This window comes from Rhynchophorus ferrugineus, unplaced genomic scaffold (genome assembly GCF_030347505.1).
Source record: "Rhynchophorus ferrugineus isolate W39M unplaced genomic scaffold, kcgeb_rfMv2 rfM2, whole genome shotgun sequence".
NCBI classification, from domain to species: domain Eukaryota; kingdom Metazoa; phylum Arthropoda; class Insecta; order Coleoptera; family Curculionidae; genus Rhynchophorus; species Rhynchophorus ferrugineus.
In genome coordinates this window covers 92,962,171-92,984,962 of record NW_027472581.1, presented here as the reverse complement: position 1 = coordinate 92,984,962, position 22,792 = coordinate 92,962,171, and the positions used below count along the sequence as shown (strand labels likewise).

General features: G+C 36.1%; 1 protein-coding gene across 2 annotated transcripts; it reads right to left on the bottom strand.

Annotated features, from left to right (window-relative positions):
* Positions 1 to 278: 278 nt before the first annotated feature.
* Positions 279 to 21,928, bottom strand: LOC143191668 (uncharacterized). 2 transcript variants are annotated; one of them, XM_076397002.1, is made up of 25 exons: positions 21,801 to 21,928; positions 17,223 to 17,590; positions 15,235 to 15,418; positions 15,035 to 15,177; positions 14,803 to 14,976; positions 11,865 to 12,067; positions 11,720 to 11,810; positions 11,447 to 11,661; positions 11,259 to 11,394; positions 9,384 to 9,544; positions 7,157 to 7,373; positions 6,848 to 7,098; positions 6,627 to 6,788; positions 6,380 to 6,577; positions 6,176 to 6,320; positions 4,505 to 4,644; positions 3,353 to 3,445; positions 3,139 to 3,300; positions 2,881 to 3,088; positions 2,538 to 2,815; positions 2,280 to 2,477; positions 1,731 to 2,226; positions 1,503 to 1,675; positions 1,227 to 1,445; positions 279 to 652 (listed from the first exon to the last, which is right to left on the bottom strand). In XM_076397002.1, the coding sequence occupies exons 2-25, from the start codon at positions 17,587 to 17,589 to the stop codon at positions 506 to 508; spliced, it is 4,761 nt and encodes a 1,586-aa protein (XP_076253117.1). In that variant the 5' UTR covers position 17,590; positions 21,801 to 21,928; the 3' UTR covers positions 279 to 505. The 2 variants fall into 2 exon arrangements, with proteins under 2 accessions (XP_076253117.1, XP_076253116.1); XM_076397001.1 differs by having other exon boundaries at positions 17,196 to 17,590; positions 21,801 to 21,927.
* Between the last annotated feature and the right edge of the window lie 864 nt (positions 21,929 to 22,792).

The following is a 22,792-nucleotide window of genomic DNA, read 5'->3' as shown; positions in this document are numbered from 1 at the left end:
TTTATTTATGAGAATATATATCATTGATTTTTACGATAAACAACTTTTTTGTAACAAACTTTCGATGGATTGTTGCTCTATTTCATGACTAGCTTGATGATAGCATAATAAGTACCTTCGTTGAGAATATTGGTGGGGGGGGGGTGTGTTCTAAAGAGACTAGCACAAAAACTTTTATTTATTGGTGGGTTGAAATGTTTAGTGTTAATTTAAACTAAAAAAATTAATCAAAAGAACAAGTTGGAAGTTGGATAATGTGGAATAAAACAACCACAAAATAATAGTTATTCATTTTAATAATAAAAATATACACTTAATAGATCTTATTTTAGCACTCTTGTTGTTGATTGTATATAAAATGTGATATATAATCTAAGTACACGTAAAAATATTATCACTAAATTATTGGCAGTATTTCGATATAGCGCACATGACCGATACGTCATATTGAGTTATTAATATTTGATTATTTAGTATCTTAACTTAGTAAGCATCGTATATCGTTTTAGAAGAAACAAGCTGCTCCTATCTCTATCCAGAAACTTTGATTCGGTTTCCCGATATCCCTGACGCCAATATCCGTGATGGGTAGGCGCGATGGCTTGTCAGTTTTGAATTCTAGCACTGTTCTCGACCAGTCATCACGGCGGAACTGAAAATAAGTTTATATTATATACTGCCGAATAAAATATGTGCAAGATTTGTTAGAATGGTAGATGGTTTTCAAAAATACGATATCAGATAAATCAGAGAGTGATTCATAATGGTATTGGGCACGATTTCAAACCAAGAATAGCTTTAGTTTGTTTTGCATTTGCTTGAAAAGCAAAGATCAGTGCTCTCATCTTGATAACCAAATCGAATATTCACATATTCCAGGACAAGATAATATATTGTAATTTGCTGATAAAATGAAAAAAAAGTTTCAGGCAGGTGGTCGGAATACAAGAAATATAACCATCAATGTTACGAAGATATCGAAGAAACAAGTGTAGAAACATTAACACAGAAGGTTCTGGTCCAGTGGCAGTATTCAATCGCGATCAATGGCAGAAAAAAATGTCTGACTAGCACAACTAGATAAAAATGTTTTGGCTCTGAAGAATAATTAATGTTTTTACAATATATTCGGCTATATGAAAATTGGTTTTAATTAAATAAATTAATTAAAAAAATTTTAATTAAAATTATTGTTTTAATTAAAATAATAAATAAACGGATTGTACCTTGCATTCATCAATGATGGCATTATATCTAAGCTTGCTTCCCTTTGGTGTAATCTCTACATCACTGTAGCTCATCAGTTTTATTCCTTTCCTGTAGGTGTGTTTAACTGCATCGTAGTAGGCAACGGAGTTCTTGCAATGGTAAGTGATATTCTGAACAGCGTTGGATGTCAAAAGATGTAGATATCCTATTTGAGTCGAATCAGATTTATATGTGATCTAAAATATAACCAAATTAGATTCTGATGATTAATGAAATATCTATTCAAATTTTACCTGCATTCCTTTATCAATATCGCCCAGCCATATTTCAGGCTCTTTACCAGTGTAACGAATCTCATCGGATTTGCTTGGTTTTGGCAGGATGCAAGTGGCTTTGGTGTCCATATCGCAATGAACTAAGATGGAATCTTTGATGTCACCGCCATTAGGATCCACCCAGTATTCGCCTGAAAATTAATTTCGATAACAAAAGTTAATGGGATCAACCAATGGACAACCAACCACTAGGAGAATCAGGATAAGCCGACAAAATATCCCTACACGTTTTTCCAGGACTGGTTTTATCTCCCTTGGGCCTCTTATATTTGTCAAACGATGTTTTCAATTGTTCGTAGGCTTTATTGATCAGTTCTTCGGTTTCTTGTGTGGTTAGTTCCTTTCCAAATATTCTCGGGACGTACGGTTGGTCGCCCAATGGATCCGGTCCTTTGTTGGTATTCGCATTTGCTAATAATGCAGCAAGTGAGGCTGCGTCGTATCCTATCCCGTCTCCTGGTGGTCCTGGTGGACCTGGAGGTCCGGGATTTCCCGGAGTACCCGGTCTGCCATCGCCTCCGGTTTCGCCTCTAGGTCCGGGATTTCCTGGTGGGCCCTGTGGACCGGGACTTCCGTCGCGTCCCGGCAGACCTCTTGGGCCCGCATCTCCATCTTTTCCGGGCAATCCGGGACTTCCGGGTAATCCTCTCTCGCCTGGAATACCTTGAGTTCCAGGTAAACCCTGTAAAGAATTTAGTAATATAGGATTATCATGATATACGAGTGTAAAATTACCTGTAATCCTGGTAGACCTGTATGACCTTTAGCACCTTTAGGTCCAAGTTCGCCTCTGTCTCCCTTAAAGCCTTGTATACCTTGGGGACCAGGTTTTCCTCTTTCACCAGGTCTGCCTTCCACTCCCTGTGGACCAGGTTCTCCTACAGGTCCTCTCTCCCCCGTTAAACCGATCGGTCCCATCAAACCTGGTGGGCCCTTTAAAAATAAAGAGAAGTCAAAATATAATATATATAATAACAAAATGTAAAGTCTTACAGGTAAGCCTGGAGGACCGTTTGAGCCCGGCGTTCCCGGTTGACCTGGAGGTCCTTTGTCTCCAGGTCGACCGGAAATTCCCGGAGGCCCGACCTTTCCCGGCGCTCCTTCCGGTCCTTGATCACCGCTAGGGCCAGGGGGTCCGGGAAGTCCTAACAATCCTTGAGGTCCGGGAGCTCCTTCGTTTCCAGGTTTTCCCGCCAGTCCTTGTTCGCCTTGAGGTCCACGAAGACCTCGAAGACCTTGTGGTCCTGGTGCTCCCGGTAATCCAGGTAAACCTGAACACATGGTGGAGTATAGACGTAGAATTATAACTAAAACAATTTGATCGATGTTACATTACCTCTTTCTCCTGGTGAACCCTGCGGTCCTGCTGGTCCAGAGGGACCTGGTGGACCGTCCGCTCCAGCTTCTCCTTTAACGCCATCTATACCAGGTAGGCCGGGAAGTCCTTGAGGGCCAGGATTTCCTGCCCGTCCAGTATCGCCCAGAGCTCCTTTAATTCCAGGTAGACCCGGTGGACCGGGCGGACCCGTATTTCCTGGGTGACCCTAAAATACTCAAATTAGTTAACATTGAATTGGAATAAAAATATTCCTACCGCCAATCCAGGTTCACCAGGGCGTCCCGGGGGACCCATCAACCCTGTGTCTCCTTTTTGCCCAGCTTCTCCTCTGGCACCCTTAGCGCCCGTTAAGCCTACGGGTCCAGGAAGGCCGGCTTCTCCTGGACGACCGACTGGTCCTGGGCTACCTTGCATTCCCTATAACCATAATATATTATAGCCATGAAGATTATTTACAAGGAGGACATACTTTTTCTCCTGTTATTCCCCTATCGCCCTTTATTCCTGGCAAACCAACCAGACCTGGAGTACCCGGAAAGCCTTGTAATCCTTGAGGTCCAACCTAACAAAAATAAACGTCAATGATTTTCGTACAAACAAATTAAAAATAAAATCTTGGATTTACTTAAGAGAAACCATCCTCTACGAAGCGGGTGACGAATCAAGATCAGCTTGATGTTAGCTCTATCAGAGATTTTTTTTCAATATGAACATATTTTAACACAATTATTTCAGAGAAAACTGTTCTGAAAGTCTGAAAAGTATCCATAGGAAGCTTAGAGGTGTGCAGCTCTTTGAGGGATATAGAATATCCTTTCATACGCTATTGGGTTATATAGGATTGAAATGGTGTAAAGATAACCCACGAGGAGGTTTAATGGAACTTTCAGACATTGCTTTTAAAAGAATACAATTTCTAAAATAATAAAATCAAGGAAGACTTGTTTCAATTTGTGTATTTTAATGAGACATGGATATTTCAGAATAGGACCAATATACCCAATGGTCACTCATGACAAGATGATAACGGTTAATTGGTTAAATGTGCGAGGAAAGAAAGAATACTTTTTTACAAATATGGCAAATGCATTATGGAGAATGCAGTGATTAAATATAGTTTTATCAAGAAAGATGTATATAGGTAGTAACAGAAGAAACTAAGGAGAAATATAATGATATCAAAATGAGTTTACAAGGAAACAAGAACTAAACGTAAAAGGTCTCTAATGAATGCTCTCTAATGAAAGTAAAATACATTACTTGAATATACAATTGTTAATTAGAGTGATTAGGCCTCCAGGGGATACCACTACATAAAAATCTCTTCTAGAACTCTAACTCATAGGTGGTATGGAAAAGAACTATTATAACTGTGTTTTTAATTGTAGTTTTAAGTCCTTCGATCATATATGGATTAGATGTACTATGATGTTAAAATAAATTATATTTAATAACAGTATATTTGTTTAATTATTTTACTTAGATTAGAATTTTGTTGACGCTTTCACAATAGTGAGTTCACTATTTTATTGAAAGGACTTGAATATCCCATTGTCGTAAATAAGTGATTGGAAGAAGAAAGAAATATCCTACCTATATTCTTATATTAGATAATACTTACTGGTCCCCTTTCACCAGGACTTCCGTGAGCTCCTGGTTCACCCGGTACTCCTGCAGCACCTGGTTCGCCTGGCGCAGCTGGTTCTCCTGGTGGTCCTGGGGGTCCTGCTGGACCCAAGGGTCCTCTCTCTCCCTGGCGTCCTAAATTCAACAACGTTTTTTTTTTTAATTTAATTATTGCATTGTTACTAGTCGTTTCCGACTAACCTACAATTTGTCTTTATAACTTAAATCTAGGTATATAACTAGAAGGACCCATCGGCCCTATCTCAGTCTCTGGTGAAATAATGTTTATACATGTCACTGCTGTATTTTTTATTAAATGGACCTCACTATACAACACTACACAAGATCAAATGGTTTAATTATTTTCTGTGTTCTGCTCTGGTGGTATCCAATAGTTGCAATACTTTAATATTCTCATGAGAATGGAGTCTTTCCTCGTGCCCCCTTGCAATTCTCTTGATTTCTTGACTGACTGTGGATATCTGAAGTTAGATTTAGGTAGTCAATCCCGTAGTATTTGGATGTGCCCACAATACTTCTCAGGACTTTGTCCTGAAATATTTGTATTTTGTTTATGTTACTCTTTGCAGAACATCCCCATAATTTTCCAATCTTGTGCTCAATTATTTATATTGTCACTTGCCTGTTGTAATTTTCGTGTGACTTATTCACTATTGTCTTTGACAGCTATAATCGCAGTATCATCAACAAATGTAGCCATCGTAATATTCTTCTTTTGTGGTATATCACAAGTGTAGAGTAGATTAAGTATTGGCTCCAGTACTCTTCTTTGGAGTACACCTGCTTTAGCTTCTTTTATTATAGAGTAAGCTTCTTCTTCTTTAACTCTAAATATTCTGACTGTAATGTACGATATTCGTAATTCGGTCTGTTGTTTTGGTAACATTTTATGAAATTTATGAACAAGGCCTTCATGCCGAACCTTATCGAAAGCTTGTGCTACATCTAAGAATATAGCCGAGTATACTTTTTTACTTTCGTAGGCTTTTTCAATAATATCTGTTATTCTGTGGAGCTGGGAAATTATTGAATGCTTGTTAATGAACCCAAAGTGGTGTATTGGTATTAAATTTTTTCTTTCTATGATCGGTTTTATTCTTTTCAACGAGAGTTTTTCAAAAACCTTAGATATTACTAACAGCAGGCTTTTATTTCGTTTCGTAACTTTCCAGGTTTTGGAATCATTATAATTTTTGCCATCTTCCCAATGCCTGGGACATGATTTAATCAAAATGCTGTAATGATTAAGTTGGCGAGTTTAATAAAAAAAGAGAATCTTGGTAGTTTTTGCAGTAATTCTCCTGTTATTAAATCATAGCCTGGTGATTTCCTGGGATTAATGTCAGTTTTAATAACTTTGGTTAGCTCTTTCGGTGTGACTAATTCAACCAGCGAATTTCCAGCGTCTATGTCTAGAAAATTATATTCAATATTAGTTTCGTTTGGTTTGAAAGTTTTTTTCTATATATTCAGCAATTCCTTCTGCTTTTTGGTGATTATCATGTGCCCAGTTACCCCATAGGTCTCTTATAGGTGGACTGTGTAGACTAGACTAGATTTTTATAGGTCTGGAGTTTTCTCTTGATCAGTCGTCCAATAAGTTAGGTATGATAAGATTTATTTAGAAATTAACGAGTTAGCCTACCTGGTGGTCCTTCAGGTCCTATTGGACCATATGCGCCACGCTCTCCTTTCTCGCCTTGCAATCCTGGTGGTCCTCTCAGGCCGGGAATACCAACTAAACCCGGGGGACCTTGATGACCTTTCATACCTCGAGGACCTGGCAACCCCTAAGAAGTGATAAATTGCAGATCAAAGGAAGAGCTATGAGTTATTATGAATATATTACCGGTGGACCATCCAATCCTTGTACTCCTGGCGCTCCTTTGGGTCCTGTGGGACCCGGTAACCCGACAGGTCCTCGTTCCCCTGGGAATCCTCGTTCTCCTCTAAGACCTACACTTCCAGGTGGTCCAGGCGGACCGGTTAAACCTATTTCGCCATCTTTTCCTGGTAATCCTGGGTTTCCAGGTGCTCCAGGTAGTCCCTAAAGGATATATTAAAAAATCGTTAACATTTACGCATGAGAAACATACCTGGAAACCTCTGGGACCGGCGACGCCTTGGGGCCCTCGTTCCCCGTCGCTCCCCGACGGCCCAGGAGGTCCCTGGATACCGGGTTGGCCTTCTTTACCGGCATCTCCTCTCGGTCCTGGTGGTCCTTGGATACCAGGTTCGCCGTCTTTTCCAGGTTCGCCCTACGCTCATCAATACAAAGGAGTATTTCTCTCCAAGTAGGGTTTATTGTGTCTCTTACCGTTAAGCCCTTGTCTCCAGGGAGTCCTACTGGACCCGGCAATCCTTGTATGCCTTGTGGTCCTGGCTGACCAGGTTTACCGTCCTGTCCAGGTATTCCGCGTTCACCAGGTGATCCGCTTTTACCCGGTATACCTGCTCTTCCCGTTAAACCTCGAAGACCTTGCGGTCCCATCGGCCCCTGCCTGCCAGGTTCTCCTTGGGAACCCTTTATACCAGGTAAACCGACACTTCCACGTTCTCCTGCCTGACCTAATACCATCGTGCTAATTAGTATACTTAATATAATATTTTTCGTGGGGTTAAATACCTTTTGCACCAGGTGCTCCATCGGGTCCCGGTAAACCGGTTGCGCCCGGTAAACCTCTTTCCCCGGTTGCCCCAGTTAATCCCGGAGGTCCCCTGTTTCCGCGAGCGCCCCGTTTTCCTTCGGGTCCAGTCGGTCCTGTTAATCCTCGCGGTCCTATTGCCCCAGGTTCGCCTTTTACTCCTGCTTCTCCTTTGTATCCTCGTTCTCCAGTTTGTCCCTATTTATATGGATAATATCAACATGTTATGTTAAAATTTCACAAACATTAGAGCGTTTTAATATTTCCTTAATAAATATATTTTGATTTTAAACTACCTAACGTTTTTTTAAGAAAAAGAAAGGAGTGTAGGAAAAAATTAGTACTACATATTATTATAAGAACTATTTTTCTTCTCTAGCTCAGAGGAGACTAAAAAGTCGATCGCGATTCACCAGTCGTTTGCGAGGCCAATTTTAATCCCATAAGATCGGCAATTACATCGTAGAGTAGTATCAAAAAGGTAATTGTGGATTTTGAGTTGAGATTCCAGGTTTTTTGGAAAAAAATTAAAGAAATTGTGGAATTTATATATTTTCCTTTTAAAAACCATTTAAGTGCGAAACCCATCAGTCAAAAAATGTCAGACAAAATAAAATTACATTTTTATAAAATAACTTGATCTTACAAGCCAGGAAATTTGAAGAAGGTTTTTAGAATTAACAGGTTAATGATAAGTCCCCGGCCTGACACATAGATGGCGCTACTAGAATTAAATCCGTATGTTTTTTAGTTAGCCCTAACCCTCAAAAGATTTATGAATTACAGTATTTTGAGTGAAGCAACTTTTGTTACTGTGAAAAAAATGGATAAAAAGGAATTTCGCGTGTTGATCAAATATCGCTTTTTGAAGGGAAAAAATACATTTGAAACAAAAACTTGGCTTGATACCGAGTTTCCGGACACTATCCCAAGAAAAGCAACCATCAAGGATTGGTATGCTAAGTTTAGACGTGGTGAAATGAGCACCGAAGACGGTGAGCGCAGTGGAAGCGCAAAAGAGGATGTGACCGACGAAAACATTTAAAAAATCCACAAAATGATTTTGAATGACCGTAAATTGAAATTGAATGAAATAGCAGGCACTCTAAAGATATCAACTGAATGTGTACATCATATCATTCACGAATATTTGGGTATGAGAAAGCTCTGTGCAAAAACAACAACGGGTGGATGATTCGGAGCAGTGTTTGAAGATGATCAAGCGTAATAAACCCGAGTTTTTGTGTCGATATGTGACAATGGATGAAACATGGCTCCATCATTTCACTCCGAAGTCCAATCGACAGTCATTCAAGTGGGCTACACACGATGAACCCGCTCCAAAGCGTGGCAAAACGCAAGAGTCAGCTGACAAGGTTATGGCGTCCGTGTTTTGGGATGCGCAAGGAAAAACGGACGCATTTGAAGAAAAAGAAAGTGCTGTTTCACCAAAACAATGCACCGTGTCAGAAGTTAGTGAAAACGATGACAAAAACCCATGAATTCGACTTCGAATTGCTTCCTCATCCACCGTATTCTCCAGATCTGCCCCCAGCGACTATTTCCTGTTTTTAGATCTCAAAACTCTCACACTAAAGACTCCTTATTATAATCTTTCTCAGGATATACACCTAATTATGATTCCTTGGTTAGAGACATGCATGATTAATAAATATTGTCCATTAATTATATTATATTTATTCATATTCTTTCAATTATCTAGGACGTGAGTTTCTTAATGCCTTAAACATTTATTGTTTTTTACGTAGGAAAATCAGCCGTATATCAATATTTCAGTACGAAGTGTATTTAGTAATAAATTTTCCTGGCCTAAAAAGCACTACAAATTGAAATCAAATTATAAGCCATATTGTACATTTTTATAACAACTTTTTCGTATTTACCGTGTGATGTACGTGATGCTGCTACCAAAAATTGGGTCTGGAAATTTATATCACTCGTGCCTATTTCTTAAAAACTTAATAAGTGGTATAAAAAGTTAAATATGGCTTTGAATGAATACTTATCTACTCATACTTCACTGGGATGCACCGTATATTGAAACACAGTGTATATGTACTACGCCTATGACAAGTCGATCGCTACACACTTTTAAGATAAAAGAAGATCTTATATACAGTAAAGTTGGCCACCCCTACTATAGCTATCCACTAAAGTTAAACATTATCAATTATTTGTCATACATACAGGTAGTCCTTTCGGTCCGGGCAATCCAGGATTTCCATTAATTCCTGGGGGACCACGTGCTCCCGGGAAGCCAGGAGCTCCAATAGGTCCAGGCGAGCCGGCTACGCCTTTTTCTCCGGGAATTCCATCTCTGCCAGGTGCTCCCACAGGCCCGGAATCACCTTCATTCAAGAGTTGTCATTATTTTTATTATCTTTGAATTATGGGAAGGCAATCAATACACTAAATCTCGATTCGTATAGAAATTAGAGAGTGGAATGTGATAGAAATGGAGATGCCTAACAAAAGAGTGTTGTAAACCCCATAACTCCAAAGTAAATTGTTAAGGAAATTCAAAAAAAATGTCAGTATGAAAAAGGCTTCTTATTATGAGTAGTCAAGTACTTCAGCAGCTGCCAAGAAATTTGAATTGGACTGGTGTCTGAACTTAAAGGACATCCAAGAAAACAGTCAATGCACGTCATCAAAATATATGACGTCAGTACGTCGTAATGTTGTCGCATTAAGTTATAATTTTGGTTTACAACGTTTGTTGGTTTGTAACCTCTAATTATTGTCACTAATGCTTTGAAGAATTTTGTAGACATTTAGGAACGGGATCGATCAATATCAACACAAATCAAGTTTATATATCAATATAGATTCATTCAATGACATGTTCTGACGCATCAGATAGCATCAGATAGCTTTTTAATTAGGAATAAATGACAAGGAAACATCCACTCCTAGTTTAAATAGAATGTTATATTTTTAAAAACAGAATTTGGCCTATAGCAACAGAATTATAGTAATAGATAACAGGTCAATTGAAAAGTCACCGGCCTACCATAGCAAAACACATTCTTTTGGCAAAATTGGTTTTTTTTAATTCGACAAAATTGCCTTCAAGAGTGATACACTAATTATAGCGACCCTCCAACTTTTCGACACCATTTTTATAGTACGATTTGTCCTTTGCTCCAAAATAGGCCTCGCCTCTTCATTTGACGAAAATTTCTTCCCAGCGAGCATTCTTTTGAGATCTGAGAACAGGAAATAGTCGCTGGGAGCCAGGTCTAGAGAATACGGTGGATGAGGAAACAATTCGAAGCCCAATTCATGGATTTTTGCCATCGTTTTCACTGACTTGTGACACGGTGCATTGTCTTGGTGAAGCAGCACTTTCTTTTTCTTCAAATACAGCCGTTCTTCAGCGATTCCGTCCTTCAAACGGTCCAATAACTCTTGTAATAGTCGCTGTTGATGGTCGTTCCTTTTTCAAAGTAGTCAATGAAAATTATTCTATGCGCATTCCAAAATACAGACGCCTTTCCAGCCGGCTGATGCGTTTGCCCACGTTTTGGAACGGGTTCTTCGTGTGCAGTCCACTCGGATGACTGTCGATTGGACTTCGGAGTGAAATGATGGAGCCATGTTTCATCCATTGTCATATATCGACGCAAAAACTCGGGTTTATTACGCTTGATAATCTTTAAATACTGCTCCGAATCATCAACTCGTCGTTGTTTTTGGTCAAAAGTGAGCTTGCGCAGCACGCACTGGTAGGTGCGTGGTCACCACGTCTAAAGTTAGCATACCAATCCTTGATGCTTGATTTTCCTGGGACAGTATCCGGAAACTCGGCACCAAGCAAAGTCTTTGCTTCAACTGTATTTTTCCCTTTTCCCATTTTGTTCACAATAACAAAAGTTGCTTCACTCAAAATGCTATAATTTACAAACAAATCAATCAAGTCAAATGATCCGACAGCTGTCAAATTTATACACGCATCTATTTAATTCTAGTAGCGCCATCTATGTATCAGGCCAGGGACTTTTCAATTGACCTATTATTATTTATTATTGTTTAATGTCTAATAAAACTCTAATATATTACCCGGTTCCCCTGGTCGTCCCGCTTCTCCCCTAGGACCTTGTAATCCAACGCTTCCCTTTGGTCCGATAGCTCCTTGGTCTCCTTTAGCTCCCGGAATGCCAGGAAAACCTGGTGGACCGGGTTTTCCTATGGCTCCCTAAATATAATTCACAATAGAAAGGACGTAACAGACTGGATTAACCACATACCGGTAAGCCTGGAGGTCCAGCAACACCATCTAGTCCCCGCAAACCCGGTGGTCCAGGTGGTCCTTCTCGCCCTCTTTCACCGCGCGCCCCAGGTTGTCCAGGTGGACCCGTCGGTCCTGCAAACCCAGGCAAGCCCTGCGACCCTTTTTCGCCTGCAACGCCTTGTTCTCCTTTCAATCCCTCTGGACCTTGAAATCCTCGATGACCTTTTGCTCCTGCATATTTCAAGAACGTTATCAAATCCCATCAGTACTCAAGCAATCGGTTACTTACCGGGTAAGCCAGGCATTCCCGGTAAACCTCTGGGTCCCGGAGGCCCTGTAGCACCAACAGCTCCAACTTCACCATCTTCACCCCTCTCGCCCTGGATAAAATATTAAAATATCACCTGTTTTTCAAAATCTCGCATTGTTATTACGTCTTTTCCTGGAGCACCTGGGAGTCCTCTTAAACCAGGTGGGCCCATGGGACCTACGGGTCCTGCTTCGCCCGGTTCTCCGCGAGCACCTTGGAATCCTTGAGGTCCTGTTGGTCCGGCAGGTCCAGGTGGTCCGCGAACACCTGCAGGTCCTACTTGAGCTTGGGCGTATTGAAACGGTTCGAGAGGATAACTTACAGGACCTGGAGTAAATAATCGATAATCGTTGATTTATGTTTAATTGAAATAGATATTACTTTAGTGTTAATTGCTTTGTGTTTTTTTTTAAGAAAACGGGGACACCAGGAGGCGTGATATTGGGCACGGTTAAAGCTTATATCGAGGAAGAATTTTTAAGGCAAATATTATTGTGTAATGTGCTACAAACAAATATATTCCAATAAAACGAAAAACGCCCAAATCAAGCAACCTAGAATAGCTGTTAGATCAGTGACATAAAATATATAAACAAACCCAGCGGGTAGTCGTGCGGGCTAAGAGTTTACTTCGCCGGCTATAACTTCTAGGGTCGAATCTCACTGAAGCTAAGGCGTTTAAAAAAAGTTAAGCAGTGTTTTCTAAGATTTTGTGTTACTTTCGATTATTCCCATATTGTTGGAATTATTAAAAAGATTTGTCAACTTTGGATAAAAAACGATTAAAAATAGTGTGGTCACGTAAAGTTACATTTTACATTTTTTGCAAAATAAACAAATTAATGTGTTCGCTTTATCGGAAGGTATATACAGCTGTGAATGAAAAACTCGATATATGTGAAAACAGTCATCACAACATAGATTAACAAAATTGGAGAGTGACAAGAATGCTTACAAGATATTATGAAAAAACGAAAAATATCTCTTGCTTAAGGACTAAGGTAATTCTAAAGAATTCTGTAAATTTTAATGTATTATCTTCTGATTCATTTCAGGTTTTATTAGTAAATCCACCCCTTAACAGTTACCAAATATTAAAAGAAATAAATACGTTAATATGTGCATCAAGAATTAAAATGAACGTTACAAAAAATATTAACAGTTCTAAAATAGTTTTATAGAAGTTTTGTAGAATTCTTTATCTATTACCGAGTGGAAGAAAGCCATAGAAGACAAATTAAAGATAAGCTATTTGCAAGGGCGAGATCAAAGATTGAAATAAATAAGGACAGAATAATGAGTTTTTTATGTGATAATTGAGATAAAGAAATTATTCTTTTAATCAGCCTGGTGCCTTTATTGTTTTTTGCAGTATATATTTTAAGTGAGATATGGATAAAGATAACGACTATATGAATACATAAATGAAGTAATGAAAATATGCAGAAGGTAAATTGAAACTAAATACATAATTTGCATAGAGAGAACACATAGAGATAAGTAAAAGAAATTACGAATTATTAACAGTACATTTGTAAATATTTTAGAGTATTGATAAATATTAAGTTGTTATAGTCAAGTCAAACATCAATTTCAAAATTTTTTTATTCATATATTCTCTGTTTCAATATACAACCAATATACATATATTACTTCATTTATTACTCTATAGTTATGTTTATAACATAAACATAAAAGAAGGTCAAGTATACTTATATTTGATTCCCTGAAGTTGTGATAGTTCTGAAAATAGTCTTACGTATGATACTTTATTATAGTGTTCAGTGACGTAGTAATTTACACCTCCTAATACTTTGTTGATTAATTATATTTAATTAAATGCAATTTAAAAAAGTTTAGTGAGTGTTAGTTCTTGAGACAGTTTGCATATAGTCTATTCAAAGTTTTTTTAGTCGTCATGGATATTTGTAACGTCGAAACATTGCAATGTTTCCGAATCAACTCTGAGTTTTGGTTCAGTTTGGCTTTGACATACAAAAAAATAATCTAATGTAAATAAAATAATTGAAGAAAAAGGTTATCAAATATAATTTATATTAACATTATAGTATATCTGATACAGTTAATTATACAGCCACAATAATTTATAGGTATGAGTTAAAATCTCTTAACACTATTACATTAAAGAATTTTTGGCCGGCTGCCAATTAATTGAATATAACTGTAGAAAATAGCATTGTAGGGTGTGAAATATTTGTGTAATTGTTCAAAATTAAACATGAGCATTAGGTTAGAACGTATGTGACGGGAATGAATACCAATTGTTTTGTAGATATGGTAAATATATTAGACAGAATTCAGTGATCAGTTTTATGAATAATGGTGTACACAGATAGTAGCAGAAGACATAAAATTTACAGTGATACCAAGATGACTTGACCAGTAAACACACCATCGAAGGAAACAAGAACTAAACGTAAAAAGGTAAATATGTTCTCGAATGAAAATAAAATACCTCTCTCAGATATACAATTGTTAATTAGGTGGATGAGGCCTCCAGGGGTACCACTACATAAAAACGCGCCTAGAAACTCTACCTCATAGGTGGTGTGGAAAAAAGTTCAACGTAAACAAAAGAAATCTAACCTACACACTATTATACCTGAGTTCGATAATATATGTATTAGATGTACTATAATGGTAAAATATATTAAATTTGATAACATTTTTCTTCAATTATTTTATTTAGATTAGAACTTTCTTGTATGTCAAAGCCAAACTAAACCAAAACTCAGAGTTGATGCGACAACATTACAATGTTTCGACCGTCACAAATATCCATGACGCATTACTAAAAAAAACTTTGAATAGACTATATATTTTAATATGTTTTATTTTATAGACATTTATTATTTTAATTAATGTTATTTGTCAAATACATTGCTGATCTTATATTGAAAATACTGTGAAAACCAATTTACCTTTATCATTGGCTTGTGCTGCTGATTATTTTAATTAATGCTATTTGTCAAATACATTTCTGATCTTATATTGAAAATACTGTGAAAACCACAGAGCGATCACTAGTTTAAATAATTTACCTTTATCATTGGCTTGTGCTGCTGATGCTAGTTGTGTGTAAAAGGCCGAGAGATCAGGAATAGGCCCAGGCGGACCTGGTACACCTGGAATTCCGGGAGAACCTGGAGCTCCTGGTATTCCCGACGGTCCCGGTCGACCGGCTTCTCCAGGATATCCTGCCTCGCCTCGTGGACCTAAGCGAATTAACAAATCAGAATCATGAATATTAATTTGTATACGTCAATCAATAACCTGGAGAAGGATAATCGGAACTATATTGAGTGGTTTGAAATCTCTGAACGCAGGCCTCATCCGTGACGCAATCGACGTTTCCTTCTGTGCAAGTACAATTCGTACATTGACCGACTGTCCAGCTTTCTTTGTCCTGATAAAACCTGAGATATAAAAACGAATTATACTGAATGTTTTCTGACCGCCGTTAATGCACGTACTTTCCGTCATGGTTACAACTGAAAGGACCTATATGATTGGCCGCTGGTGCTTCGATAATATTGACATCGACTCTCCCGGATGGCTTCGGAGTGGACAAGTCAGCGTCAGTATTCTCGATTGTCGTCTCCTCGTCAAAATTGTTTTCAGGACGTTCGTTAAATGGTTGAGGAGTTGTTAATGGTACTGAAAATGTTAATTAGTGTCAGAATTATTTTTATTAAATAAGAGCCATAACCATATTCTTGTTAAATATGAATCTTTCTTTTAATATCGATCCAGATTGCCTTATGAGGAGCTTATATTTTACGTTTTTTCACTCTAAAAAGTATAATGGAAGATTTCTTGGAAATAATTGGGAAAAAATATATTAATCAAAATATTTTACAGAGTTGTTGACAGAGCTATGTTGACTTGTTCCTTCAGCATTTCAAAATAGTGTGCCAAACAAGTCATGTTGGTAACATAGATCTGAACAAGGGATAATTAGAAGGCGCTATGTCTGGTGAGTACGGTGGATGTACAAAGTATCTAGGGTACAACAAAATATCTTTCACGACGTTTGTACATATGCACAACAAGACTGGCCATGAATATTTCGCTTGGGTGTAGATGTGTATCTACATATCTCTTCTGAACTAACTTATTGCTTTTTCCACTTGGTGTGGTTATAGTAGATATACTTTTCATGGCCAGTCATAATACGTCACAGAAAACTGCCTGGCAAGCTATAAAACCATGATGTTGAAATAGCTTCACCATAAATTTCTAAAAGTATCTGATTGGCTTCGACAGTTGAATTCTTCAAATCAGACAATCAACGACGCAATAAATATAGAAAATACAATTTAGAATACTCCATGAATATGATAGCTGTACACGCTGAATAACTGAATAACGTACTCTATCCAATAAAACAGCCAATGAACCTCATCAAAATGAATGACGTCAGCATGCCGCATCACCTTAGAATTTTGGTTGTTTACAACGTTGCCGGTTTGTAATATCTAATTATTATCACTAATGTTTCAAAGAATTTTATTTTGATATATTATTATTTGATATATGAGAGAACATTTTACGTATATATATTTACTATATATTATATACGTATGTTACAAAACCGGTCAAAATATACTTGGAAACATTAAAATGGGAAGTGGTGACCAAAAAAAACCTTAAAAGAAACCAAAAATGGGTCGATTTGTTACTGTAGCAAAGAGAAACAGAGATTAAACTTTATAGGAAATGTTGGGGAAGTGTTTCATGACGTCCTACATCTAGATGTCCCTATTTTTTACTTATTAATTGGGATGTATTACCAGGAGTTAGGAAATTGCAACTTGACTCTATACCTTCAATTCTAGACGTTCCCATAGGAACAAACGAGGCAAGGCAATATCTCACGCCACAGAAAATTGTTTTATTATACTGTCTGTAGTTATTTGAGCTGTCTCTTATTATAACATATTTTTTGTCAAATATCTTTAGAAAATGTAAATTTAAAACCTTTTAATTATACACGACATAATGATTTTTCAGATAGAATATTAACAGTGAAAAACTCAAAGTTTTCTTTGAGTATAAGAGAACGAAAACAAAAAGACAGAATATATATATATATATTTTATTTACATTTTATTGGTCAATTACACGTGACGTCAGAGCTGCTACTTGCCAAATTTTATTAAAGAACCAATCAAATGTCTTCACAACAAAATGTTTCTCTTACAGGTGCCTATAATGGAGATTTAAACTGATCAATAAAATTACTTGAATGGCTGATATAACCCCATCTGGTTGATGGGCAAAGTAAATAAGCTTTGTACTTTGTTACTAAAAAATGTATAGTCCTAATGTTTTTTTTTTTGTTTAAATTTGTAAAATCGCTTTCCAGTGTTTGAAACCCTCCTAACCTATTAACACTTCATCTGGATAAGAATCCGTTTATCATCACCGTTACCTTTAACTCTAGTGATTTCGTTATTACCCGCTTGTCCACCAGTGGGAAATTCGTAATCATAGTCGGTTGAATACTCATAATCAACATCCGGCTGTTGAGCTTGCACGCCACCGCCAACCTTACGCTTGATCGCCTTCCTCCTTCCTTTCCTGACTTTCACGTTGGATTCTGGTGATACCTGCGTATCGTCGGGCGTGTCTATGTGTATCCTGGAAGGACCCTCTTCTTCGTCGAGGCGAGCCGGCGTCTCTGGTAAACTTGGTGATTCTGTGGGCGGTGGTGGTGCCTCCGTAGATGGTTTCTTCTTGTGTTTACGCCTTCTAACTCTACCTTCAGAGAGTGTCAAAAGGGTTAAGGCTATTACAGCTACCCACATAAATCGCTGATAGTTCATGCTGTAAATGACGGAATATTCTTATTAGTACACATTAATTGTTAATTGTGCTCATAATGAATTCAGGAAAAACAAACATAATCAATATGTAGCAAAATTTCGCATCAAATGTTTATTCTGCACTGCTTATATCCCAACAATAAAAAAAACCCTGTCTAGGGCTATAGAAAAAGTACGTGGCAGCAAGATCCACAGTTTTTTTAATTAATTTTATCTTACATTAGATTTGCTTAGTACAATCTCAATTTACAAATTAATTTATTACTTCTGTTGTGTACTAGTGTACCCAAATTAAAATGACACTAAACTATTTAAGCTCAACTTGAGAGTAACACTTATACACTATACAAGTTCGTGTGGTTTGGTTAGCTTCAATCTTCTGATTTTCTGCGTGCTGTCCAGTAGATGCATTTATTTTACATTTATTTTGCATTACCTGTTCAAGATGTCAGAGAAATACATTAGTAAAATTGTTTATAATGTTTATAAAACTCTAGTTTATTTCCCAAAATACCGTTTTTATAATATCTGCATGTCTATAGCTTTATGGCGGCGTTTGGCTCTCTCTGTCTGTCATCTAGCTTCTTTGGAAAAGGGAAAAACCCTTATAATTAGTTATTAGTTCAAAGAAAAAGTGATTGGCAGATACAGTATAATTTCAGAGTGTGACACACACGCCACCTTAAAGAGGGCGCACCAAGATGTTCGTATTCATTCACGATAAGTTTATATTCATGTTACTAGTTTACTGTTCACAAGTTTATCAAGTAAGATCGATCCGTATGATCGAAGATAGTTCGAATATTTTATTGTAAATGTAAGAATATTTTATCTCAAGAAAAATAGTGAATACCCTGGAACGAATATATATCACTTTCGTTGATCGCTGATATCCTTCAGGATGACTTATAATTAACCCCAGTGAACCAGTGTCTGATAATTATTTTATGAATACAAAAAGTAATTCAACGAGGTCCTCCAAGATGGATAGAATTGGCAGACGGAAGAGACATTCATGGTCCTTCAAGCTGGATACGCTGGTTATGGCTTATTTATTGACTTTATTGAAACAGCGTTCCGAACATTATTTTATGAATTACGCCAAGTAATTCAACACTACAGTCGGATGCCGAGGTATTTAAGATCCAGAAATTGACTAGAAACTGAAAAATACGGCATAATGGCTCGAAATCTGTCAAATGAAATGAATCTACGAAGGACATGAAAAAAGTTTGTTAAAACTCAACAACGTGGAAGCAGTACAACTACTGGATAACACGCAGAAAATCAGATGATTGAAAAGTACCAAACTACACAAAATTGCATTAGTTTATAATCGTTTCTCTGAACTTCTTCTGGATTGATGCAAGTACAATAAAGTAATAGTTGGAACGCGGAATTACTGTCGATTGAAGCACACATCTTTTGAAAGAAAATTTAGAGTTTTCGGCTAGAGATCCATGGGGTAGTCTTGGTATTCCTGTATCCGCTCTATATAGCTGATATCCCAACAACAAAAGGCACAGTCAACAAAAGAACATTTGCCGACGACACAGTTATCATGGTAAAATATGTATTTCTAAGACTGTAGATAAAGTACAAGTAGTGGTCAACAAGATCGACTAGAGACTAGAAAACTCAGCTTAATAGCTCCAAATCAGTCCATGTTAATTTTTTGTTCGGCAAAATAACAAAAACCTGATTATATCACTTGACGGATGCCCAAAAGCTCAAGCAGAATCAGCTAAATACCTCGGAATACATCTCGATAGTAAATTAAATTGGAAACATCATCAAAAAACAGAGCAAATTAGACTCAAAGTCAGGTAACTGTACAGGTTATGCGGCAGATACTATCTACTTGACCTAAAATCAAAGAGATTGGTTTATCAGTCAATCATAAAGCCAATTTGGACCTATGTGATGCAAATATGGGGTTGCAGTAAAACATTATACCAAGTAGTAAGTCAATGCGCCCAAAACAAAGTTCTATGATTAGTTACCAATGCTTATCGCTATGTAACCAACAAAGAGCTGCACAATGACCTCGAAATCAAATAGATATACCAAATTATTCAGGATTTCGCCTTAAACATGAAATAAGGTTGCTAAATCACAGCAACGTGGAAGCAGTACAACTACTGGATAACAAATTAGAAGATTGAAGCAAACCGAAGCAAACGAACTTCTTAAGTTTAGCTTAAGTAGATTAGTTTTATTTTAATTTGGCTGATACATACTGATATATTGATCCCATACTCGCTTTGCTTGTGTATCAATGCAAGTACAACAGAACAGTAGTAATAAATTAATTTGTAAATTAAGATTGTGCTAAGCATATCTAATGTAAGATGTATTTAATTAAAAAAAAATAATTATCAAATATTCACTACATTTTAGTCAATTAAATACGTAAATAGAAAAATGATACAAGAAGATCGATAACCTAACCTAAATAAATAGAAAAATGTTAAATATAAATAATCAGTATTGTGCCGAGAAGTTAAAAGATCTAAAACTACTGTTAACGTTGACGAAGAAGTGTAAACTTAAGTGCTTTATTTTTAACTAACACTAAGCCCATAGCACCAATCGAATTATTTCAATTCTCTGGTCTTTAACTCTGAATCTAAGCGATTTGAGTAATTAAATTTTATTTTAAACAAGGCCGCATGCGAAATCGTTCACGCACGATTTACCCTTGACAGTAATTAAACGTCGAGATCGAGATGCCTCATGCGAATCGCCCTCGTAATTGTCGGTAGCGTCAAATGTCAAATGCATTAACAAAAACCGCTGGAAATGCATTGAAACAATAAATCGATTAATTGACAATAAGTTATGGACAAAATAGTACAACTCAATAGAATAAGTGGGACAACAATATATGACCACTTAAAAGTGCGTAATAAAAAACCATAAATCTCGGACATCGGACACCAATAAATTAGTTTGACAAATAAAATGATATTACCATACGTTTAACTGGCCTAGATAATACGCAACCGCTACATTTGTCTTAAAATATGCAGATCGTAACGCCTCAGTTAATTGATTACACAGGCCGCATAGTAACATATATATAATATACAATAATAAAGTAAACGTCACAAATCAAAAACATTCATTTTTATGATTCAAAAATCCAATTAGAACAATAACTAATATTGAAAATATCAAATTTACAAAAAAAACACAATAAATAAAGTTATTTTCTTTATTTTCAGATTGAACACTTTCAGAAGATACAGAATATTAGACGTAAAACATATTTTTTAATTTTGGAAGTCAATTTTGACACGATATTTTCGTTTGACGTTTGATGTCAAACATATTTAGGTAGTGTCCAATTTTGTTTTTTTATAAATTGAATTTCTTACAACAAAACCAGCAATTGAAGTTATATAATTTTTAATTAAGAACATTTTAAATTGCTTCTTCATCATCTTTTTGTATGCATTTATATTTTTCTACTGACATTTGGCATCAATCAAATCGATATAAAAATATTTTAATATTGATTATTACCAATAAGTGGCGTTTATACGATAGTAGGGTTAGCAACGTTTTTTGGGCGCAAGAATAATCACGTATCAAATTCATTACATAGAAAAAACATAGTGAAAAAATATATATAGTGAAATAAGGTGTTTTTCAAATAAATATTTTGAATAGTTTTTGTGCTTTTAATGTACTCCATCATAACTTACTAATAACTAGTCTAGTAATTAACCATATAAGATTTTCCTTTGACACAGTAGAGATTGAGAATGAAATATTTCCTACGTTTGGAAATATAAATAGCAACAGTTTTATTAATACTTATTGTTATTCATTTTAATTATTTTATAATATTTAATATAAATCAAATTATTATCGTATGTTAATTAAATAAATAAATAGTTTTAGTTTTAACAACGTTACTATTGCATTCATGTTCTTAAATTAGTACAGTCTATTAAGGAATACAGTATACATATATGATTACATTTTAGAACATTTCAATTTCTTATAAGTTGAAAACTTATATGGTGATAAACGAATGACAAAGTAATCAATAAGTAAAGGCCTTTTCAAAATACGTGTGTATATTTTTTGTCAAAGCTTTTTTCCTTATTTATTGTTTTGAGTAAGAATGAGTGTTAAAAGAGTGTGTAATATTTAAAAAACGTTTAGTGTTAAGGGATATTATATAATATACCATCATTCACCTGTTAATTGAAATATTGACACTTCATTCCACTGAACCAATAGAAAGCACTGATCACCAACTAACTGAGGTTTTGTTTTATCAGAATCAGGTTCCCAATAGGCCCAAATCCAGGGCTGGGACTATTCAACAGCTAGTGCACAGCACATCTATTTATCTATGACGATCCAGAAAATAGAGGGGATACATTACTGAGTGTACATAATACTCAATGTCCAATTATTAATATAGGTTTCATATCATACGCTATTGTAGAAGGATATATGTGCTTTAAATATTCAATAGCTTTGAACAACAATTTAACAGATGTTAATAAACTGCCAACATTTTTTATCTTATTAATTTATAGTTTCCTTCGTTGATAATGAATTTCCAAACACTCCTAACCTCACAAAATTATAATTTTCAATTTATTATCACTGACATATAGTAGATAGAATATGTAAATAAATATGCAGTTGGATAGAAATAACATAAAATTAAGTTTCTACTTAAATAATTAGATCATATTAGATTAGTATAATTAATCAATAAATTGAGGTTAAGTAAAATTTCTTTGTCATTACGTATACAATAATCGTTCAACAAAGGAGAATTTACTAGTGAAGAAATGTAAAGAAAAAATTTGACATCTGTCAACAACATAACCTACATAACTATTTCTTCTATTTGAGTTTGTCATTCTTTATTCATCTACTCCTTATTTTCTCCTTCTTTTGTAATCAAATAATTTTCTTTATAAGAACGTTCGATAACATTTTAGAAAATCTACATTAAGATACTAATATTATATTATTTGTTGATTATCCCTTGTAACCTTTAAACACATTAATAATCATAATCCGAATATTAAGGACTCGTATATATTTTATGATCAATGACATTAAATAAAACAAATGGTTTTATTATTATGCAATATATGCTTAATATGGTGGGTGTAATTTCATTACACATAACGCTGTTATACATTCTAAAGGAGTTTGTCTAATGAGA

Coding starts and splice junctions, on each gene's coding strand:
- LOC143191668 (XM_076397001.1), bottom strand. CDS start 17,589: ATGAACTATCAGCGATTTATGTGGGTAGCTGTAATAGCCTTAACCCTT. Junction 9,545..11,258: donor GGGACGACCAGGGGAACCGG/GTAATATATTAG, acceptor TCTTGAATGAAG/GTGATTCCGGGCCTGTGGGA. Junction 6,321..6,379: donor AAGGATTGGATGGTCCACCG/GTAATATATTCA, acceptor ATCACTTCTTAG/GGGTTGCCAGGTCCTCGAGG.